Raw genomic sequence first — 22,379 nt, 5'->3', positions numbered from 1 at the left:
CCAGAAGCATTTTCCAGTGTACCTATTTTGATTTTCACAATAAGTTATTACTGTATATTTTATTTGCACTAAGTTCATAAAGGAGGGATGAGTCAATGAGGATGAAATCCATGATGTGTTTTAGGAGCTTGAGATTCCTCCAAATGGTCAGTAGTCATCTATTCAAATATTTATTTTGTTTCAAAGTACTTCTTGTTTCCCCTGTAGTCTTTTCTCTAAGTGACTGTGGGAGGCCACATAAAATGATACCCAAATTGTCTGTTTCTCTTGTAACCTCTCTGTATTGTAAGATAACATTGAAAAAGCTGACTCTAAAAGTTAAGTACAGGAATACAGTAACTCCAAAGTTAATGAAGCATGGTATGCAGAAACAAGTGGTTTATTTACGTATATTGAAAAAACCCCAAACAAACCCCAAGCAGCTGTGATGTGTAATATGCAGGATAACTTTAAAAAAACCCTAGCTAAATATTGATTAGCTAATCGTCCTTCTCATGCATACATGCATTTGGAGTGGTTTTGGCTATTGTGAACTATGACCTGCATCATACCATGCACAAATGTTCTTCACACAGACTTTCTTGGTCACAATTTTATGCTAACTGGTCATTCTCAGAATATTCGTTCAAAAAGGAGTGAAGAACTTTCAAACTGAGGCACAGCTCTAGAGTGAGCCATTGTTGAAGATGGTTGAATTCCTGTTTGGTAGAAACTAACATTTTTAAGATCACTCTAAATCTCCACATGGTGTAAAGCTGTTAACTTGTTGCAGTTGGTTTAATTCTTTTCATTTCCTAATTAGTGTTCAAAGTTGGCATCAGAAAGCAAATGTGCAAGTGATGAAAACACATTTAAGTACTCTGAAGCAACAAAATTACATTAACTCTAATTTTGGCAGCTTGTCTTGATCATACACTCTTCTGAACTCCAAATCCTGTACAAATTATTCTTCCTCCTAGCTTGCATTTATTTCACAGAAGAGTTTATGGTATTGGCGGTCTATTAATAACATAAAAGAAAGATCCCTGGTACTTTCACCCCATATTGATTTTGAGTATATGGTGTACGTGCTTCTAAGTAGAGATTCATTCTTCGTTTTGTAGAAGAAATTGTTTCATCCTTTGTGCTCCCACTCAGCTCTAGAGGTGAGCATCCACAGAAGCTTTAACATCTTTCTGTAGCGTAAACGATGAGTCAGGGTAACAAAGCTGTACTCTTTGAAATAATGCTGAAGACAGAAGGAAAACTCATGGTGAATGAAGTGGCTTGAAACAAAATTAAGCAAAACCAGTGACAAGTTTTCTGCAAGTTTCTGCGTGTTTCATGTTGTGCTTATTTGCTGGTTCTTATTCTTAAAATAATTTTACGAGTTACTTGAACACAGTATTACTTGGAAAGCAATAAGAAATAGTGTTGGGAAAGAAGTATTTTCCTTATACAGAGATCCTGTGTAGCTGTTGATTTCACTGGTTTACTCCTTACAGTATTCTCTAATTGATGTGACCTGCTAGTCAGGAGCAAAAAATCTCAAACCCATAATGTTTCAACTTTTTAATTATGGGCAAAAAAGGTCATCCTGGAGATTCTGGTTCAGCCTCTCACCCTGAGACAAAAAAGATTTTCTCATCTTGCATTTCTTATGGGTATTGGATGAAGAACAGGAATGTCTCCATTTTGAACTCCTTCTGCTTAAAAACTGCATATTGTTTTGCCTTGCAGTAGGACTTATATTTGACTACAGTTTCCCTTTTTTGCACCATTTATATAAGAATAAAATGAAACAGAGAGACAGAACTCTTTAAGAAACTGATTCTGCACAACTGTCACTGTGAACTTAACTTACGCCCAGCCTAAAATGGACATAAGTGTCTGGATAAAAGTGAGTTCTGGCAGCTAGCAGTGTTGACCCAGTGCCTGCTGGAAACAGATACTGGGAATTTTAGTTCTCCAGTCACCCACTACTGCTGATCACAGGTTGTGGTGTCAAGTTTTCTTGATTTCAGGTGCAGATTTAAGGTTGCTGATATAGCATCTTGGGTGATGTTTGATGTATTTAAAATAAAACTCTAACTCGGAACAGTAGACACTCCTAGGAATTCATTATGTCCAGTTGTGAATAGATAACCTGGATTAAAAAATGACCACTTATAAAAGTCCATGTATCTTAATGCTGTAATAAGCATATCAGTGAAGGGTTGGACTTTCTCATTTTGGCAAGTAGCAAAAAAAGACTTTGAAATAGCTGAACTGTGATTTATTCCTTGGTCAGACTTCCAGGTCTTACTCAGATCACCTCTCTGAAGGGTTTGGTATTTACTCTGGTATTGGTGCCAGGCACTGTTCAGGCTCTGTCTGTCAAGGGGTGGCAACCTAACTCATACACCATCGACAGAGAAGCAGGTGCAGGACTCAGGATGTCTCACAGTTGGGCTTTATGCCCCTGTCCTATAAGTATATAAAACTTTTTATCTTTCCTTTTTGCTTTTCTTCAGCTGAAAATACTTGTTATCAGTGAAACAGTTAACATTTTGTGTGCAAGAGTGCTATTTCTAACCTACATTTCTGCAGTTCTGACCTACAGTTCTGGTTTGGCGTGCCTATATGAAAGAAATGGTTTGAATTCAACTATTCAGAAGTATTTCAGGATGTTTATTGTTATTTAGATATATTTAGTTTGCATAGTTCAAATTGTATTGCCTTTAACTGGTAAACATTAGAGTAGATGCTAGAAACTTCTCTATCCTGAAGTTGGTTCGCAGTCTAGTTAGAAGAAAGAAGTGGTTTATATAGCAGTAATTAATTTGTTAACTTGGGAGGTTATGCTAACTTTATAGATAACTGCTTCTCTTTATATAATCCCTATAATGCAGTATGAGCAAATGGTTACTGATGGTGTACAATGTTGTGATGATTCATTTAATTTTCTCCAATTATTTCTCAAGAAAAAAAATAGGAAAATAGGAAACAGGTATTGTCTCTACCTGATTGCAGGTGAGCCCTGCTGGGCTTTGAAGCTCAGCATTCACTGAAGCAGGCGGGGCTGAAATTCATTCTGATGCTGGGCAGATTGCTTTCTGGTTAACGCAGCAGTAGCATATACATTTACATTTCACTGCCTGTCTTCCTGCCTTGAAGCTTAAAGTTTACAGAATGCAGAGACGACTGAAATTGAAATTGCTATTCTGGTTTCCTTCTGGAACTGCTTGTGACTTTTCTGTTATTTTTAATAATGGAATGATAAGATTTTTTTGACACATACTGTTACGTCTTTCCTTCAAGACAGCTGCAGTCCTTCTTGCGCAAACTGCCTTACCAGCAATCCCTATGATTGCCAGGCTGGCAAGAAGAAAGTGGCATGTGTAAAGTGTTGCAGGGATTTTTTTCTCTTTTTCTCTCTCTGCTAGAATCTTAAAAATCCATGGAGTATATGTAGACATCTCTTTTTCTCCATCCCCACCCCCCAGTAAATGTACTGTGTTTTCATGGTTTCCACCTGAATAGAAAAAAAATATTTCACTCTTTAAGATTTTTAGGTTGGAATGGTAAAACTAAGGAATTTATAATAATAAATTACAGAAGCAGCACTAAAAGGGTTTCCAAATATGAGCTGAAATCAAACAGTGGAATCTAAATTACAAAAAGTAAAACTACTGTGTGGAGCATTAGAACCAGGAATGGCTGGAGAAAGAAGTGTTCTGCAACCTTAGCTAGAGCTGGGGTAAAAAGGATGAGTTAAACAAGAAAACCCCAAACCAAAACCCCTAGAGCTCCTGTGAACTGCGTCAGTCTTACAAATATGCATAAAAGTTCTGCTTAGAACTGTATGGAAAGTGTGTTAGTGTTTTCATTTTGAGGGTCATACTTATATTCTTTATGTCATGGATTGAGGCCTTCCCTGACTTGCATTTTCTTTTCTCTTCATGAGGTACACATTTCAGTCTCTGGACTAAATTTTGTTTTCTGCATATTTCACCATTATATGGGTGCAGGGCCAAATGGGAAGTGGTTTGGGTTTAGTTCTCATTCTTAGGCTTTTGTAAAATAAATTGTTACTTCTTACATTTTACGTTTTCATTATGACTGCATTTGTTTTCACAGCCTGAGGAAGAGCTTGATCCTGAAGAGAGGGACAACTTCCTCCAACAGCTTTACAAGTTTATGGAAGACAGAGGTAACAATTGCTGTATTTATTTATAATTTAATCTGTAGCCTACTTTAATGGCTTTTAAAATAGCTTTTAAATGTAATCGGTATTATTATGAGCATATTTGTCATGTCAGTGGAAAAGATAACAGCTAGTCTGGTGCAAGGAGAAACACTTCCACCTGTTTTCACATGTGGCAGGTCTACTTCTAGTACTTTGAAGCACAGCACACAGAGGAAACATAAATCCCTCTAGAGGTGTTTTGTTTTTCTTGGCTTTCACAAAACCTTTTTAATGCTAACAATCCCTGTTAAATAGGCTCTTGGTTGATTGCTTGTTGTGACAGCCATGGCTGGGAACTTTGCTGCTGTTAATCTGAGGCTGGAACCTGAGGAGGCTGTTCATGGATGGTGGAATTCAGCCAGCAGGGAATGGGAGATATGTCATCTTAGTCTCCTTGCAGAACTGTCTCAGTCATATGCAGGTGTAGCAGTGATATTTGCCTGAGGAGACAACTTAAGAGATTGTTACTTTGTCCTGTAGCTAGAACAAGAAAATAGCATATTTTAAATATTGTTCTTTACAGAATTAGGTGAGACTGTACTGGAATAGTCCTGGTCTAAGGTATACACTGGAAGTGCATGCTCTGTGTATAGAGAGCAGGATATACCTGCTGACTGGGGAGAACTGTTGTTGCATAAACCATTCACATCTGAAGTTCTGATGAGGCTGACACTAAAATGGAATGTTTTCTGTGCCTTGCCTGCACAACTCCGCTGCTTAAAAAAAAAAAAGCCTGGAGTTTTATCTTCTACAGTATATTTGTTCTTTTTGCTTATGAACTTGCTATTACAATTTGAATACTGTGTTAATCCAGCAATAACACCGGTGCAGGTTGATTACAAGTGCAACTATTGCCTTTTTACTCTATTTTTCTTTCTTTTTCCTTGACAAAAGTTACCTGAATTATATTTTTGTAGTATAGTGCATATAGTACAGCAAATGTTGATGTACTTGAATTTGAAGTAACCAAAGCTAAGAGTAAAATGTAAAGTGCATGTAGTGCATAAATATTTTCCCCCACTCCTCCCCCAGTTTTCTTCTTGCATTTTAAAATCTGGGGGAGAAATCTAGTTACCTCTGTAAAGGAGGCTCTGCATCCCTATGAGCGAGGTGCGTTCTAGCCCACAAAATTGTAAAAGAACAGTTCCAAGTCTATTCACTATTGCCAGTTCTTATCACAGGTTTAGAAACTGATCTTGAAATATATATGAAAATATACTTGAGTTCATCCAATATAATTTTGAGGCCTCCTGTGTATAACCAGTGTTTCTTGGAGAATAACCTGCCTTGGGGGAGTAAGAGTCTATGTCAGGTTGGAAAAAAAATACTCCTGTGCTGCTGGACTAATCCACAGTTTTCTTTCTTGTAGCATGAATCTTCCCTCTTTTCTGTTTTCCTCCTTCCTCACTCCCTTTCTTAAGCAGTCTCAGACTATACACCACATAGGGATCATGTACAAGCATTTGTACACCAAATTTGAAGGCTCAGCCCAGACACTGTCATTTAAGCTAATATGTTGAGAGAGCAACGTACAGGACTTTTTCAGGACTGGGTCTTTCCCCCTGCCCGTGTACATTAATTTCTTTTCCTTTACACCCCCACCCCCCACCCCCCATAGGAAGATTTCTCCCAGGATTTGTTCTACATTCTGTTCTCTTTGTATGTATGTTTTGATTTGTGTGATCATGACAGTGTTCTCAGAGTCCTATAACATTATTTTAATGATTCCAAATATAATTGCATGAAGATGAGAAGCAGCAGGGTGTGAGGTTTGATATTCTTCCTTGCTGGGAGGAGTACTGTCTATGTACACAGCCACTTGCCCCAAGTCACTTTTGGTTTCTTGTTTTGCAGTTAATCATTGTTCTTTACATCATTGCCACTCATCTGATTTGAGTTTGTTTGTTTTTTGCCAGAGTGGTCCCAAATAGCCACATCCTGTTAGGGCTTTGTGCTTTTTCAAAGTCTGACAATTTGCTTGTGTATATCTTTTCCTAATGCAGCATTGCTGCTGCTTCCTCATTCCTTTCAGACCACAGTATTTTGAGTTAATCTCTTCACACATTGCTCTGTAACAGCGTTCATCAGGTGTTCTGCGGAGCTTGCTGCAATTCTGGCTGTCTACCTGTTCAGGAGAGGGACAGTGGGATGCAGCCAGTTTGATGGCACAAATCTGAAAGGAGGTCCAGAAATGACAGTTAGCAGGCAGCTGGTGCCAGTGTGCTAATCAACCACCCAGAAATACGTGATGCATTCAAAAGAAGGTGAAGCCTTAATTCCTGACTGGAAACTATGAACTTCTTGTGACTTTTATCTTGGAATTATTAAATACAGATTTTAAAATGCAGAAAGATATTGGTAATCAAATGTGTTCTAAAGGAATGGAAGAAGTGGTTTGTTGTTCTTTGTGGTAAATTTTTATTTCTGGTTTTGTTTTATTTAGGTACTCCTATCAATAAACCACCTGTTCTGGGCTACAAGGACCTTAATCTCTTCCAACTTTTTAGACTGGTATATCAGCAGGGTGGGTGTGACAATGTAAGTGTTGAACATTTCCTGAACTATGTATCTCTGTTCATTCTTAAGGGCTGTGGCTTGTGGCTGTGTTATATATCATTCCTTAATGTTCTCGGTTAAGAAAACCTGAAAACTTCATTTTTTTTCTTCCCTTTTTTTTTCCCCTCCCGAAGATTGAGAGTGGTGCTGTATGGAAGCAAATTTATATGGACCTTGGCATTCCTATTTTGAACTCGGCTGCTTCCTACAATGTAAAAACTGCTTATAGAAAGTAAGTTCTCATATTGTATGATGGTGAAAACAATTTTCCTGGGTGGTTTTTTTTTTTTGTTAGTAGCATGTGCAATATTCAAGCAATTTGTGATAGGTTAGTGAAACAGTAGTTGTCATTCTTCAGTTAACAGTTCTGAGCATTTTCCAGTACTGAGGATAAAAACAGTGGAGGACAGGAGTATGTGCTCAGGGCTGCATAAGTTCCTGTTGCTCTAATACATTAGTATTCTGCTAATTTCCTTATCAAGAAGCATTCACTTTCAGCATGTGATGATGTTATTTCAGGGTACAACAGTGAAATTATAAAAAAAAAAGCTTTGGCAAATTCAAATTTTGTAGATGCTGCATGCAAGGAGAATTTTATGCCAGTTTCTTTAGCTTCCTGAAAAACATTGATAGAGATAGATGTGTTTCAGACTGCATATTTAAATACCATCTTTGTGGAATCTGTAGAATAATGGCTTTAGGGCAATTTAGTTTACGTTGCTGTGGTGGATGTGACAGGATGAAGGAGTAAAATCACTGTTTGGAATGAGTAAATGCATAAATTCTTCTATTCTGACCCCTGGTTTTCAGTTGTGTTTTAACTTTTGAAATAGAAACCTTTTCTAAATAAAAAATATTTTTATTATTTATCCTCCTGGAAGTTTGACATGAAACAATTGGGCTTTTTGAGTAAAAGGGAGCAATGAGGTTCTCTTGAGTCGAACCTAAGGAAATTTGGCTGATTGAATAGGGATGACTAATAACTCATGTTAAAGTTGATGAAGATGAAAATATTCTGTCTGCAGTGTGATTTGAACAGGGCACGTATTTAAGGTCTGTATTCTAGAGAGAAGAATATCATAAAAAGAGTAATTGGCAAATATGTACTGGGTTGCTGTTATAGTAGAAATAATTATGTTGTATGAACACATGATAGTGTGTTGTAACTTACATATTTATTCCTTCAGGAATAAGCTAATTCCTGTTTCTCTCACCTATAACTGGATTAGAGTGTCCACACAGGCAGATACCAGAAAACAAGCTGATGCATGGCAGTTTGTTACCATGTGGTAACTTGTTTGTATGCCCATATTCTAATACTAGGCTGATTTTAGCTGTCATTATTCATTTGCAGAACAGTATACGTGTTCTTAGGCTTTACTGTCACAAACTCTCAATTGGATGGGGATGAAATTAAATTTGTGGGAAACACCTGTGTGGATTCTTTCTCACCATTTGATTTGTGTGTGTAATAGTTTCTTTTCAAAATCTCTGGCTTTTTGTTTATCTGGGCTTGAGTTGTTGTTGGTTTGTGTTTTGTTTTTTTTTTTTTTTTTTCTTGTTTTTTGTTGGGTTGCTTGGTTTTGTTGGGATTGTTCTGCCCTCCCCACTGTTAACCCCTTCCCCCCTCACCACCACCACCCCCCCCCCAGTTACTGCTTCTTTTGTTTTTCTCTGAGCAGGAAAATAGCTTTTATGCACTTCAGTAAATATAAATGAAACTTTATTTGCATATATAGGTATCTTTATGGTTTTGAAGAGTATTGCCGTTCTGCAAACATTCAGTTTAGGACCATCCATCACAATGAACAAAAAGTAGTAGAAGACATACAGAAACGTATGGAACCAATGGAGGAAAGTGCGAAGGAGGAACAAAAAATGTCCCCAACAGAAGTTAAAAAAGAAGCAGAAGAAAATTATTCCAGCAGTGAAAGTGAAAAAGAAGAACCAGAACTAAGATCCCCAAGGGTAAGTGGCTTGAATTGGTTTCTATTTAGTACTTAACAAAATACCTTTGTATAGTGAAAGGTTTACATAATGAGTTTTCCCTTGTGGAGTGATTATAGGTTTGAATTGGCATACTTGTACAGGCATAGGACAGGGTTCTGTGAACACAGAGTTGGTGTTAATGGTTAATTATGTTCTGCCTGTGAATAGATCAGTTTTGTTTATTTCTTCTACTCTAAGCCATCTGAGGGATTTGCTCAGACTGTGTTGAAGGTCAGACATGTTTCAATTCAGGGAGAGCTTGAAGAGCTGCTGAGGGCTGGATATGGTCAGAATATCAGCCTGTAAAACTCAGCAGGACAGTCTTGGTTGTGGGTGGGAATTTCTACAGGTACATGGAATATGGAGCTTTCCAGCAAGAAGCAAGAATATTAAGGGACTACTACAGCTTTAAGAATCAAAGGAAGACCCATTTCTCTGAGTTGGTTTTTATCACAGTATCTCTTTTTTTAATAAACACTACAATTTTACAGTATATAGGCAAAGTAGAGGGAGGAACACTTATATTTTGTCTTCCTTCATCCCTGAGTGCTGTAGAGGTGAGGGTGGTTAACAGTAGTTACATAGATAAGATCAGTGACCCATCAGATAGTGGATACTGAACCTGATGGAGAATACAAGAGTACTTTTGAGGTACTTGAATATGATGCTGTAGCACTCCTGTTAATTCTGTTAAAAGGACATTTTATGTTCTTTAACAGAGCATGATTGCTGAAGGACAGGAATTGCTACTTTTTAAATTGTTCAAATTGTAAGGATTCTGTTCAACTGAAGTGTAATTTGATTAAAGTACTTCTGGCAAACCAACTTTTCAAGCAGGTTTATGGCCTTTTAAATGAATAGATGAAAAGACAAATCTAAACTTGTATTTACACTATGTATTATGTTTTACATTTCTATCTAACTGCAAGTGGCTTTTCCAAGCTGTGTCAGCCTTAATGAACCTCTTGGCATAACATTAGTTTTGTTGTTAGCTTTTGCTGTTTGGGTTTTAGGGTGGGTTGTGGTTTTGTTGTTTTTTGTTTTTTGTTTTTTTTTTTAGGTGTTTTTTTTTTTTTCTGTGTGGTGTTTTTGTTTTTTTTAAAGGGGAAGAAAACTGGTGAGAGGATAAAGTAGAAGAATTTTTTTCCCTTTTTATCATTGGCAGGCTGTGTTAATTTGTTGCTAAAGAAATATTGGTCATGTATCTTATTACTTTATTAATCCAGTCACCAGCTATCTATTTATGAATTATTTTTCCAAAGTATTTGAAGTGTTTGTCATTATGTTACTGTGAATTTTAATTATCACAGTACCTCCATTACTGTTGTCTTTGGATGGCCTCCAGATAATTAATTTTGCATTCATAATGTATTTTAAATGTTCTTATTGCAAAGCAATGACCCTATCAAGAGACTTTCAATACCAAAATGACAATCCTCTACTAGATCCGCAAGAAGCAGTTGCAGATAGCTCCAGACAGCAATTGTAACAGTTCGCTGTCAGGAATGAAGATGCCTCTCAAGCATCATCAAGTCCTCTACAAGCACTTTAATGATATTGCCGTAGTTGAGCAAGGCATTTTGGCCCTTTCTATCAGGGCAACAGACCTTACAAATGTCCTGAAATCCTCTAGAAGGTAATCAGAAGTTCATCCTCTTTATTCTAAATGAAGCAGAATGACTTTATTTTGGAGTGATTTTGGTTTGGTTTTGTTTGTGGGGTGTTTTGTTTGTTTGCTTGTTGTTTTTTTTTGTTGGCTTTTTTGTTGGTTTTGGGGGCAGGAGGTGTTTGGGTTTGTTTTCTTTTGTTGTTTGGGTTTTTTTTGTTTGGTTTGTTGGTGTTTTTTTTATTGTTCCCTCCTCCCAGATAACAAGACTTCATGCTGTTATTTTAAGATTTTAGAGTATTTTGCTTTTTGCTGTTATCTCCAGCTTTTTTTCCATACAGGAATATTATTTCCCTCTTCACTGTGGTTTGGACTATACAGAGAACAGTTGACAAGAGTCATTAAACTGTTCTTATTTCTGTTCTAGGGACGAAGAAGACTTCCCCGTGATGCAACCCCAGCTAAAAAAGATAGTGAAGAGGATAAAACACAAGACAAATTAAAAGACAGTAACAAGGAAAATAAAGATATAGAGGAAATGCCTGAGAATGCAGAGAAGAAAGAAAATGAAACTTCACTAGGGAGAAAAAGTACACCAAAGCAAAAAGAGAAAAAAATTAAAAAACAGGAGGATTCTGACAAAGAGTCAGATGAAGAGGAAGAGAGGCAGAGGGAGAGGTAAACATTAACTTATGTCACCTTCTTATGCGTATGGCTGTCGTGACAGCCATACCTGAAGCAGGAGTATGCACAACTAAAATGTGGAAATTGGGGACCTATTCACTCATCAGCCAAGACAGGAAAGGGAAACTTTTATTTCAAGCTTGTAAATGTGCTGTACTTCATGGAAGCATCTTTTTCTGGTAGGCAGCAGACTCATTTTCTTGAAGGTCTTGCCAAGGATGTGTTAGTGTTTTGTCACAGTTGTATGTACAGACACAGAGTAGACCAGGCTGTGTCTGTCAAGTGCTGTATGGATGATGAGCAACAGTTTGGGCAGACTTGTCTGGGCAGTTGAAATGCAAATGGAAAAGAGAGACCCTCTTCTCCCATGCTTTTGTTAAAGTGTTTAATGATGGCTGGTGAACCTACAGGGTGCTTGTTTTTGTTACTTGATGTATTGTAGGCAGGCAAGCAGGGGATCAGCTAATAAGGAAAGGAAAAGGGAAGAGGGAGTTTGTATGGAACACTCAGGTAGGCTGAAGAGGAGAATGGAGAGACATGGAAGGGTAAAAGAAAAACAGCATCCACAGACTAAGCTTGACAAGTTGAATTGGATATATAGTCATGGTTACAAATGAGTGTGACCAGGTGAGTAATTCATTACCAGAGTAGACCTCTTAGCTGACTTTGGCTGTGGTCAAGGGCAGTGTCTTACCAGCTTAAACTGGCTTTCCTACCTTGTTTTTCTTGTCCTTGTGGCTAAGTGGTTTGGACACAAGTTACTGCTGAATGAAGCCTGATACAGGTATTGTGTGTTTTCTTCTAAAGAGCTTTGAGGAGTAGGAGAAACACATGGTTATTTTAAAGAAAGTGTCTCTATACAGTCCAAAAAAGATAATCTTGCAGTGTCCCATAGCATGTGGAAATGCCTCAAGTGAAGGTGCAGTGTTTGGTGTGCAGGAGGTCACAGGAGGATGGATATCAGGTGACATGGGCACCAAAGAGTTTTTTCTTTAAGTGGTGTGGATGGTTCTGGTCCTCTTTCCTTTAATTATTTGCCACAGCAAAATAGTTGCTGTTGAAGGCTAATGAATATATTTCATCAAAAGCAAACCTATAGTCTTTTTCACTATTTTCTTTTTTGGTGACTTTTTTTGTAGATTAACTTTTACATTATGCTAAATTCACCCTAAAAAAAAGGAGAGAAGTATAGGTAAAAATAGGATAGATTGTGATTCTTGAAAGTATGTTTAGGTAGAATGTTTAAATATCAGATATAGCTATAATAAGAGGTAGATGTAGCTAATAAGAGGTGTGTAGACACTTTCAATCTTTGTTAAACACTGTTATAATCAACTTTTCTCATTGGAATAGTGGGGGGATCACTATGATGGCCATTCAAGCTAATGAACACTGTTAGTAAACTGTAGCCTATTAAGCAAACTGTAGGAGAGAGAATTTTTCTTTTTAAATAACATGCCAAAATCAGTTCTTCCTGTCTTACTTAGGACTCAAACACTGAGTTAACTTACACCTCTTTCTGCATTATCAAAATATTCATTTAAAAATACTTTAAGTTCAGAGGTAGTTGTACACATAATTGTGTACAAAAATTGTGTTTATATTATATTTTTTCTGGATATTTTTGGCACTTACTCCTGTTTTCTCAAAGTCCTATTCTTGATGTGAGAAGCTGTGTCCAAGCTAGCTTCAGAGGCAGTGCAGGACAGAGAAGATGGAAATATTTTTTCTTGTAGCCTTTTTCTTTTGTAGTAGCTTGGCTACCCCAGTTAAATGTTGAAACATTGTCTCTAATTAGTGGGCATTTTAAATACACTTTACTGCAGGGAGGAAATTGAGAACAAAGGAGAATCAGAAGGTGAAGAGGATGAGGAAGATGCAGAACCCTGCCTGACTGGAACCAAAGTGAAAGTAAAATATGGACGTGGAAAGACTCAAAAAATCTATGAAGCCAGTATTAAAAGCACAGAAATTGATGATGGAGAAGTTTTATATTTAGTTCACTACTATGGTTGGAATGTAAGGTGAGGATAACAATTGCCTTTCATTTCTTTTTTTGTTAAATGGATTATTTACAAAAGAATTTTTGTTCTAAGAACAAAAAGAGAAAGATGATCAGTGACTTGGCTCTGAATGGAACTATCAACATGGTAACAGGATCTGACTGTATTACACGTTTCAGTGTTAGTAATTTTGTTCATGGTATGACACTACAATATGGAAACGTACAAGGAGTATATTCTGAGATTTCAAAGTTTTCATCTGGCTTAAAGTGAGTAATCCTCACTCCTCACAGGAGCATCCCTGTAATTTACTGTGTCAGCTACTGTTAGCACTATTGGACTTTATTTATGGGAGTCATTGATGATGGTGAAGACCTCTACAATTAAGTGTAACAAGCACTGAAATTTTGGCAACACAATTTAATCTTGTATTGCATGTTAACTGTGATTATAAAGAATGGTTGTTACAAAGAGCTACAGAATCTTAAAATGCTTCTCTTGCCAGCCGTGCTTTATATTCAGCACTGCTGCAGAAATGGCTTTTTTGCTCTTGTTCTTAAGAGCGTTGTTTAGTATGTAGACAAAAATATCACAAAATGAATTCTTGAAACTAGAACATTTCTGGTATATAACTTGAGATGTTCCAAATCCATACATTTCTAATTAAACTAAGCAGGTTTCTTTATGTGGCAACACAAAGTTTATGTGTGTGGGGATATAATTACACGTGTCCTTTTACCTTTTTAGTAACTCAGGAGATTCTAAGGAGAACTAGCAGTGTATTTGTGCTTTTCAGAATCTCATGCAGTTTGTTGCTATAATTTAAAAATTTTACCTTAAAAAATAAAAAAAAAAGAAAAACCAAGAAAAACCAAAATGACATTTTACTATTGTGGTGAAAACTGCTTTTTGTATATGATGTGAAATAATTGACAAAACTATAGCTGATGCAGTCCCCTGGGTTTCAGTGCTTTGCTAGCAAGAGACAGGGAAGTTTGCGTCTCCATTCCCCCATCCCATAAGTCTTTTGTGGGCTAGAAGCGCAATTCATCTTTGTAATGCCAGATACCGCGTGCATTTGTAAATATATTCTCTACTTTCCTCACTCTCTTTAATAAGTATTTTCTGTAACTCAGTCTTTTTAATCCCCATATTGCAAACGAATTTTTATTATTTAGTGATAATAACAGTATGTTGTTTCTCACTTTTAGATACGATGAATGGGTGAAAGCTGATCGCATTATCTGGCCTGTGGACAAAGGAGGACCAAAGAGAAAACAGAAGAAAAAAACAAAAGTAATAGTTATTTCAATAATATTTTTTTGTAGTACAATGCTTAATGACTATCACAGTTCCTTATTTTTCAAAAAAGTTACTCAGTCCACAAACTATTTTTTTAATAGAAGTGTAGAGCAAAAGGTTTTGATGATCAGCAGTGAAACGTTAATAAACATTCATTGTATTCCCCTCAGAATAAAGAAGACAGTGAGAAGGATGAGAAGAAGGATGAGGAGAAACAAAAATCAAAGCGTGGGCGACCCCCTCTGAAATCTACTCTTCCATCCAACACGTCCTGCAGTTTATCCAAAACGCCTACTAGTGAAGGTAAATCAGGAGCCAGAAGTGCACGGAACAACTTGTCAGATTCCTCACCATTACCAAATGGAACAGAAGGTACATCTGGTGCACTCATGTTCTGGCATGGAAGTGCATGTAAAGAGTGATGTCATGCGCTGCATTAATATGACCACTTCAGAGAACACAGTGCTGTCAGCAGGTTTAAAGTCCTACTTATCCAATCAGTGTACAAGCAAGAGAACGGAAAAAAATTTTGGCGCAGGTTTTGCTCTATAAAAATGAACACTTTTGATTTTTAGCAACACCTCACAGGCAGATGAGACGTAGCCCAGGAATGTTTGATTCTGGTGGAGACTCAAACAGTGAGTGCTTAGGCTTTTGAGGTTTTTCAGTACTTTTTTGAAGAGAAGTTTGATTTTTAACTTTTTGTTCATCCCTGTGAATTTTATTGAGGAAATAGTTGAGCTGACACTGCTGAGGAGTAGTGAGTTTGCTCACTGAAGAGCTATGGCATGGAAATGACTGTGCAAGTAATTCCATATTCTTTAGTCAGAGCCTTTCAGTCCTAATCATGAGCAGACCAACTCTAGTAGTATAATGATAGTCTTCATTGTGGTATTTAAGTCTTCAACCCCAGTACTAAATCATGCACCCTAAGTTGTTAATTATATACAAAAGACAGCAATATTTTTGGTATTTCTAAGTCTCTGTGAAAAAGAACTGAAGTGAAACCACTGTCTGCTTTCAGCACAGATCCCTGAATAATCCGGTAATGTAAATATGCTTGCTCTGCATATGGTGCATACAATAGATTTGTACAATAGTTAATGATGAAATGTCCATATTGTGGTGTAGAAGGGTTTGTTTTTTTACTGTTTGGGGGCGCATGGAGGGGAGAAGTGTTGGGTTTTTTGCTTTGTAATGTCAGGTGGGGCAGGCGGTTTCCACAGAGAGATAGCAGATTATGGGAATGTGTTTTTTCTACTATAAACTGTAATTTGTTTATACCAGCTTGTCTGGGGAAAATAACAGAAGAACCACCAAATACCTCAAGCTGGAAGGGACTCATAATCAAGTCCAACTCCCTGCTCCTTGCAGGACTACCTAAAACTAAGACTAAGAGTGTCATCCAAATGCATCTGGAACACAGATAGCACCACTACTATTTGCAGTTTCATAGAAATTTTGAGTAAAAATAAGAACTGTAATAAGTGCATTGAATTGTGCAGGGCTTTGAAATTGTGTATTCTAAACTGATGTGAATGTGGAAGAAAGTTTTTGTGTGGTTGAAAAAGGAAATTGTGTTGTAATTGATGATTTAAGGTGCTGTTTCCTTCTTTTTTCAAATTTGTAGACTCTGGCTCTTCTGACAGTGAAGCAGATGAATCATCTGAAAAGAATTTGAATGAAGAATTTTCTCCAGAAACTTCAGAACTGGATAAAAGTGAAAAGCTACATGATGAGAAGCTAGATGAAGAAAACCCAAAGATTCCTCATGCACTGAAAGAAAATGACAGGACTCAAGTACAGCCACTAGAAACACTGAAACTGGAAGTTGAAGAAAGTGAACAAATTGTTCAGACTTTTGGAAATAAAACAGAACAAACAGAAGAAATCAAAAGAGAGGCTGAAAAATCACCTAAAAGTAAAGGGAGAAGGAGCAAGACAAAAGATCTGTCTTTAGAGAATGCCAAGATTTCACCAGGAAGTCAAGAAGAGGTTGCAAATGAATCTCTTGCAGAACCTGAAAGATTAGACATGTCTTCCTTGGACTGTAAAGAAATTTCCAGCACTACTGAAAGTGAAGTGGAACCTTCTACAAAAGATAAGAAGCTTTTGAAAAGGAAAACTTTAGAACAGGCATCGCCTGAAAAGAGAAATCGACGACAGAGTGAGATGGAAGTGCCAAATATTGTATCTGAAGAGAGGACCAATGAATGTACTGGAGCAGAAGAATGTAGAGGGCTGAATGCTGAAGAGTCCCTCAGAACGGAGAATGAGGAAATGCCATCCCTGGTGGCAGAGTCGGTTCAGCACACTCACGAGCTGAGAAATGAGATCTCTCAACGTCCTTCTGAAGAAAATGAGAATGTTCCCTTAAAAGATGAGGATGATGCAATGCCTCAGATTGGTCCTGAAACACTGCTGTGCCATGAAGTAGACTTGGATGACTTGGATGAAAAGGAGAAGAGCAGTAGTGAAGACATCATATCAGAAAAGCCAGATCCTAATGCTTCAAATCCCAATCTGTCTGCCTTACCCGCTGCCATCCAGTCGAGCTTTTCAGTGATCTCGCCTCTTACGCTTAGCCAGGATGAATCACGTAGTATCAAGAGCGAAAGTGACATGACGATTGAAGTCGACAGTGTGGTGGAAGAGTCTCAAGAAGGTCTCTGTGAAAGTGAGTCTGCTAATGGATTTGAAGCCAGTACTACATCAAGCACTTGTAGTCTATCTGTGCAAGAAAGAGAGATTGGAGAGAAAGGTGAGCATTCCTGTCAACAGTGATTTCCGAAGTCATTTTAAGTCTGGTTTTACTAAAAGTTGGCTGTTTGTTTTGTCTTCTGGTTTTAAATTTATTTGTTGCTTATACGAAAAGAGCTTGCAAGTAGCAGAGATATTTGAGGTGTCTTGTCTTCCTTTATTTTCTCATTTAGGTCAAAAAAGACCCAGTGATAGCAATAGTGGAACACTGGCAAAAAAACAAAAGCGTACCCCAAAGCGAACAAGTGCTGCAGCCAAAAATGAAAAGAATGGAACAGGTACATTTGAGGGCGGGAGGTTATGCTGCCCTATCAACATGCATAAGGGCACACTGTTCTCACTGTTACCCATTATTTCTATTGGGTGGGGCTTCCTTGTCAGGGTTTTTAATTATTATTCATGATTATTCATTAATATTATTAAGGTGCATGATTATTGGCTGTTAACTGTACAGAACTTAGCAGCTCTGCAGTAGCAGTGTTCCTTGGAGATCTCTTGGTTATTTTTAATTACTTCTTAGGAGAAGCTTTTAATAACAACATATATTAGCAGCTACTAAGTATTACAATCATTTTTATATAGAATCATCAAATAGTTGGAAGGGACCTTCAAAGTTCATCTAGTCCACCCCCCTTGCATTGAGCAGTTACATCCTCAACTAGATCAGATAGCTCACATCTAGCCTGGTTTTGAATGTCTCCAGGAATGGTGACATCTGCCACCCCTCTGGGCAGCCTGTGCCAGTATTTTACCACCTTCATTCTAAACGATTTTTAACTCTCATCCATCCTGAATCTCACCTGTTCTAGTTTAAAACCATGACCCCATGTCTTGTCACATGAGGCCCTCTAAAAAAGTCTCTCTTTGTATTTCTTATAGGCACCTTTTAAGTACTGAAAGGGTGCAATAATTGGGTTGGTTATGAATTTGTGAGAGGAGATCTTGTTCTGAGTAGGAACATCTCCTTCAAAGTATTACAGTAGGTGTTTCTCATTGGGAAAAAAATGCACCTATGAAGTACAGAAAAAATGCTTGATGCTAAAGAATAACTTCTCATCAAAAGAAATCTTGCATGTGTTTATCTCAGTTATGTGACTTATTTTTTTAATTTACTATAGAGATTTTGATTTTTGCATTTCTGTACCGCATTTCTGTACCACATTTCTGCTGATGATTGTATTGAATGAGTCAATACATTTAGGCCCTGTGGCAGTATTGTTACAGTTTTTAAATATCAGACTGAAATCAGAATTCTGACATACAATATTGAGATATATGTGACATGCCTGTGTAAAACTTTGAAATTACTGTGGCAGTCTAAAATATTTGCATATATTAGCTTAAAATTTTCTGTTACATATTAAAGCATTTATGCTTTTAGTCATGTTTCAGAACTGTTCCTTTAGATGTGCAAAGCAATTTGGCAGACATATATAGTCGTGGGCTACCTACTTATATTAATACAGTTTTGATCTTTGAAAAGGGGATTCTAGTATTATAACACCAAAATATGTGACGTAAACATAGTTTATCAGTGCTCTAATATTCTTATTTTAATAAGCTGCTTTTTTACTTCTGTAAAACTTTAGATTATTGCTCTTTAACTAAGGGCCTGGTCAGCCCTTGCCTTCTCCTGCATTAAGGATTGATGCACTTGAGAGTTCAGTGCCTTTTGTGTCTTACAAGGTTATACATTCAATCTCATGGTTTTAACTTGTGTGCATTCTGGGATCTCCTAAGCCAGAAGGATCAGTTTTTTCTTAACCATTTTTTGAGACTATAACTACAGTTCTAAAATGCTAAGTTGTTCGTAAGGGTTCTTTTAAATCCAAGTACATTTCTCTTACTGCAGGACAAAGTAGTGACAGTGAAGACCTTTCTGTCCTAGACAGTTCAAGTAAATGTACTCCTGTAAAACACATAAATGTATCCAAACCACAGAAGATTTCCCGATCACCTGCAAGAGTCATTTCGCCTCACATCAAAGATGGAGAGAAGGATAAACACAGAGAAAAACACCACCACCAGAATGCTTCATCTAGAGTATACAAATGGAGTTTTCAGCTCAGTAAGAATTCTTTAACTTGATTAGAGAGAATTTGTACGAAAATTTGTTCTGAAATTAGTGTGGGGCTCCAAATTAGGTACAGGACTTTTATGGCCTGGTTATGGAAGTATGTTAAATTTTAAGCTGCGTTTTGTAGATCCTTAAGATTCATCATAGAATTCTAGAATAGTTTGGGTTGGAAGGGCCCTTAAAGACCATCTAGATCCAACCCCCCTGCGAAAGGCAGGGACACCTTTCACTAGACCCGGTTGTTTAAAGCCCCGTCCAACCTGGCTTTGAACGCTGCCAGGGATGGGGCAGCCACAGCTTCCCTGGTCAACCTGTTCCATTATCTCACCACTGTCACGGTAAAGAACTTCCTCCTTATATCTTTCTCCCCCTCTCTCAGTTTAAAGCCATTCCCCCTTGTCCTATCACTACTTGCTCACAAAAAGTCCCTTTCCTGGTTTCTTGTCAGCCCCTTTAAGCACTGTCAGGCTGCTATAAGGTCTGCTATCAGGATTGTATTAGTTTGTGTAAAATCACCTTGATGAAGCTGTTTTTTCTTCGCACTTTTAAGATGAACTAGACAATATGAGCAGCACTGAAAGGATCTCCTTCTTACAAGAAAAACTACAGGAAATACGAAAATACTACATGTCCTTGAAGTCAGAAGTAGCAACCATAGACAGGAGAAGAAAACGATTAAAAAAGAAGGACAGAGAAGGTAACTTTTAGATTTGCTTTGTGATTCCCATGAGGAGTTACTTCTCTTGAAAATATAACTCAAAGCAACTTGAGTTTAATTGGGAATATCTTTTGGGGAAAAAAAAGTCATCATCCGTTTGCATATATGTTTAGAAAATATTTATGGCTCTTCAGAACTTGACCCTAAGAAACATTCCCTGATTATTTTATAACAGTTTATTAGAAACTTGGATTTCTTAGTGCAAGCTAGGTCTTAGTTTTCAATCCGTGTAATGACTCATCTGATTTATCTTTTCAGTTGACTGGTGATGCAGTAAGGGTATGGTTACTCATCCAATTTATGTGAATATAGCAATGAAAGCACTTGACAAAAAATCTGTATTGGTTTCCTGTGATCATGCTACTACTTTGAGATCTCTTAAACAACCTGCTAGGCAAAGAAACCTTCATTCTGATCTGTACTTTGATAACCTGATGCTGATCTGTTCTGTATATTCAGTGTCACATACAGGAGCATCCATGTCATCTGCTTCATCAGACACTGGAATGAGTCCATCATCATCTTCTCCTCCACAGAACGTGCTTGCTGTAGAATGCAGGTGATGCATGTTTCTCTGCCTTGCCAGCATCGTGCTGCCATGGACGTAAATCCTGAAATACAACCGCAGAAAGCACTCAACTGCTTTGACATTGCCAAGTATATTCTGTACACACTTCCACTGCTGGGACTGTACCCGTTCTTCCCTCCTACCCTCTTCTTTTGTTTAATTTACTGTTCAGAGAAATTAAGCTCATTGGTAATTGAAGGTTTGTAGGCACAATGTGACATGCTTGTCATTGTGTTTGGTTTTGTTTTGTTTTTATTAATGCAGAGAAAGGGCACTTATCAAATTTGAAAAGTTATATCCAATGAAGCATTCAGGTGTTCTAGGGAGCTCTTAGAAAAGCAAGTGCACCAAGCAGACATCAGAGTATTATCAAAAAGAATTGAGTAACTGCTGCACTTTTGCCAAGCTGTACGTTAACTCTTGGTGAGTAGTTCCTTTTTGTGGAAGCACTTGCTATACAGAACTGCCAAAGTACGTGTTCAGCAATGTGCCCAGTTTTAAAGGTGTAAATGGGACAAAATAAATTGTGAAAGGAAGTGTAGTTGACTGAAAACTACAGCTGTAATAAGTCTTCCACTTTTTATAGGATTTTTGAGCACACAATTATGCAAATATTTTAATGTTTATTAATGTTTACAGTGGAATTGTGAATAGGTTTTCAGTGGACTATCTTATCCCTTGACAAAAATATTTTGTCTTTTTTCTATGTAATTTCAGAGTTTTTATTTTGTTACAAAAGGACAAAAAATGAAATATATAACAACAGTGAAGTTATTTAACAAGATTTCTAAAGCTGAAATTTTTGTGTAAAATAAGGTATCTTGCAACTTGTTAAATATATTTATTCAGACATTGGATGTTGTATTTTTATGTATTTTTTAAAATATTAATAAAATTGGAAAAAAAAATCTAGGTTACTTCACTCTTTCGATAAAACATATGTATCAGTTACAGCTTTTAAGGATGTTTTATCCAGTAGCCATGCCTGTATTTCAGATGGGTCTGTCGATGTAGCCTCCACAACATAGATCTGTCTGCAGGCATCTGGGTAATACTATGACTTTATTTGGAAACTTTGGCAGTCCTAGTACTTAGGTTGTTTTGAGGAACAAAATTTATTGGGTTGCCCTTAAGATACTTTGTTGCAAGTTCTTATGTTTGCTGTACTGCCAAACAGATTTGCATCTCCCAAAGTTGAGATGCAACAATAAAGTAAAGCAACTGTGTATGCTTTGTCTGTGGATTGTCCCACAGACAGAAAGTTTGTAAATAACTCTTCCAAACCCGTGTATTTAAAAGTTTGCATATACATTATGTATAAAAGTGATTTTTTTATCAATTTTTTTATTCATGTTTGTACATTGAAAGGGGTTCTTAACCCCTTTTTCTGTGTTAAATATGCTGTAGAGTAATAACATAGATGCTCTAGACTGTATATCGGGATATTCTGGTTCACATGGCAGAAGGTCAGAACGAAACACTAGTGATGGCGTAGCATTACTAAAATTGATGTTTCTTGAAATTTCATTTTACAACATTTGTCAACTTGTGATTCCAATTCCTTCCATTTTCGCAGAAAATTAAAGAAAAAGTACTCTTGTAAATGCACTTTTTCTGTCTTTTCTTAAGCAAAGCAGAACTATTTCAATGTAAGATAAATATGGAGCTCTCTAGACAGCGTTAATAAAGGCCATGTTTTAAACATAGGCTTTATATTCTATTTTTATTTAAGTGATTGTTCTTGTAAATGTCTGGACTTACCTAAATAGGAAAATTAATCTCCACAAACTGTTGTAAAGACTTTTTTTCAGAGGTAACTTTTAATGTTAATTTTATAATAGCTATGAATAAAAAGCAGTGCACAGTTGAAAGGAAATAACATGGGTCACGTTTTCTCAGATTATCCTCC

At 37.0% G+C, this 22,379-nt stretch overlaps 1 protein-coding gene and 1 long non-coding RNA gene across 4 annotated transcripts in view; one reads left to right on the top strand and one right to left on the bottom strand.

Annotated features, from left to right (window-relative positions):
• Positions 1 to 22,176, top strand: part of ARID4A (AT-rich interaction domain 4A) — a 50,508-nt gene extending 28,332 nt beyond the window's left edge. For 2 of the 3 annotated variants that reach the window (XM_062635650.1, XM_062635652.1), the window contains 13 exons: positions 4,099 to 4,171; positions 6,651 to 6,745; positions 6,898 to 6,995; positions 8,503 to 8,731; positions 10,786 to 11,036; positions 12,869 to 13,066; positions 14,257 to 14,341; positions 14,518 to 14,719; positions 15,978 to 17,108; positions 17,281 to 17,385; positions 18,960 to 19,175; positions 19,735 to 19,881; positions 20,362 to 22,176. In XM_062635650.1, coding sequence (XP_062491634.1) covers positions 4,099 to 4,171; positions 6,651 to 6,745; positions 6,898 to 6,995; positions 8,503 to 8,731; positions 10,786 to 11,036; positions 12,869 to 13,066; positions 14,257 to 14,341; positions 14,518 to 14,719; positions 15,978 to 17,108; positions 17,281 to 17,385; positions 18,960 to 19,175; positions 19,735 to 19,881; positions 20,362 to 20,465 — 2,934 coding nt within the window. In that variant the 3' untranslated portion in view covers positions 20,466 to 22,176. The remainder of the gene's footprint in view (positions 1 to 4,098; positions 4,172 to 6,650; positions 6,746 to 6,897; positions 6,996 to 8,502; positions 8,732 to 10,785; positions 11,037 to 12,868; positions 13,067 to 14,256; positions 14,342 to 14,517; positions 14,720 to 15,977; positions 17,109 to 17,280; positions 17,386 to 18,959; positions 19,176 to 19,734; positions 19,882 to 20,361) is intronic. The other variant, XM_062635651.1, reaches the window with a different exon arrangement.
• On the bottom strand, positions 6,154 to 20,511 carry LOC134172512 (uncharacterized). Its single transcript, XR_009967952.1, has 3 exons — positions 20,372 to 20,511; positions 14,251 to 14,294; positions 6,154 to 6,380 (listed from the first exon to the last, which is right to left on the bottom strand). It is a non-coding gene; the product is annotated as an uncharacterized LOC134172512 (long non-coding RNA).
• Positions 22,177 to 22,379: the final 203 nt, after the last annotated feature.

The sequence above is a fragment of the Pezoporus occidentalis genome, unplaced genomic scaffold (assembly GCF_034315485.1).
Source record: "Pezoporus occidentalis ecotype Australia unplaced genomic scaffold, CSIRO_AGI_Poc_V1 ctg46, whole genome shotgun sequence".
Lineage (NCBI taxonomy): Eukaryota > Metazoa > Chordata > Aves > Psittaciformes > Psittacidae > Pezoporus > Pezoporus occidentalis.
Note: the sequence above shows the minus strand (reverse complement) of the source record. Positions and strands in the feature narration are given on the sequence as shown.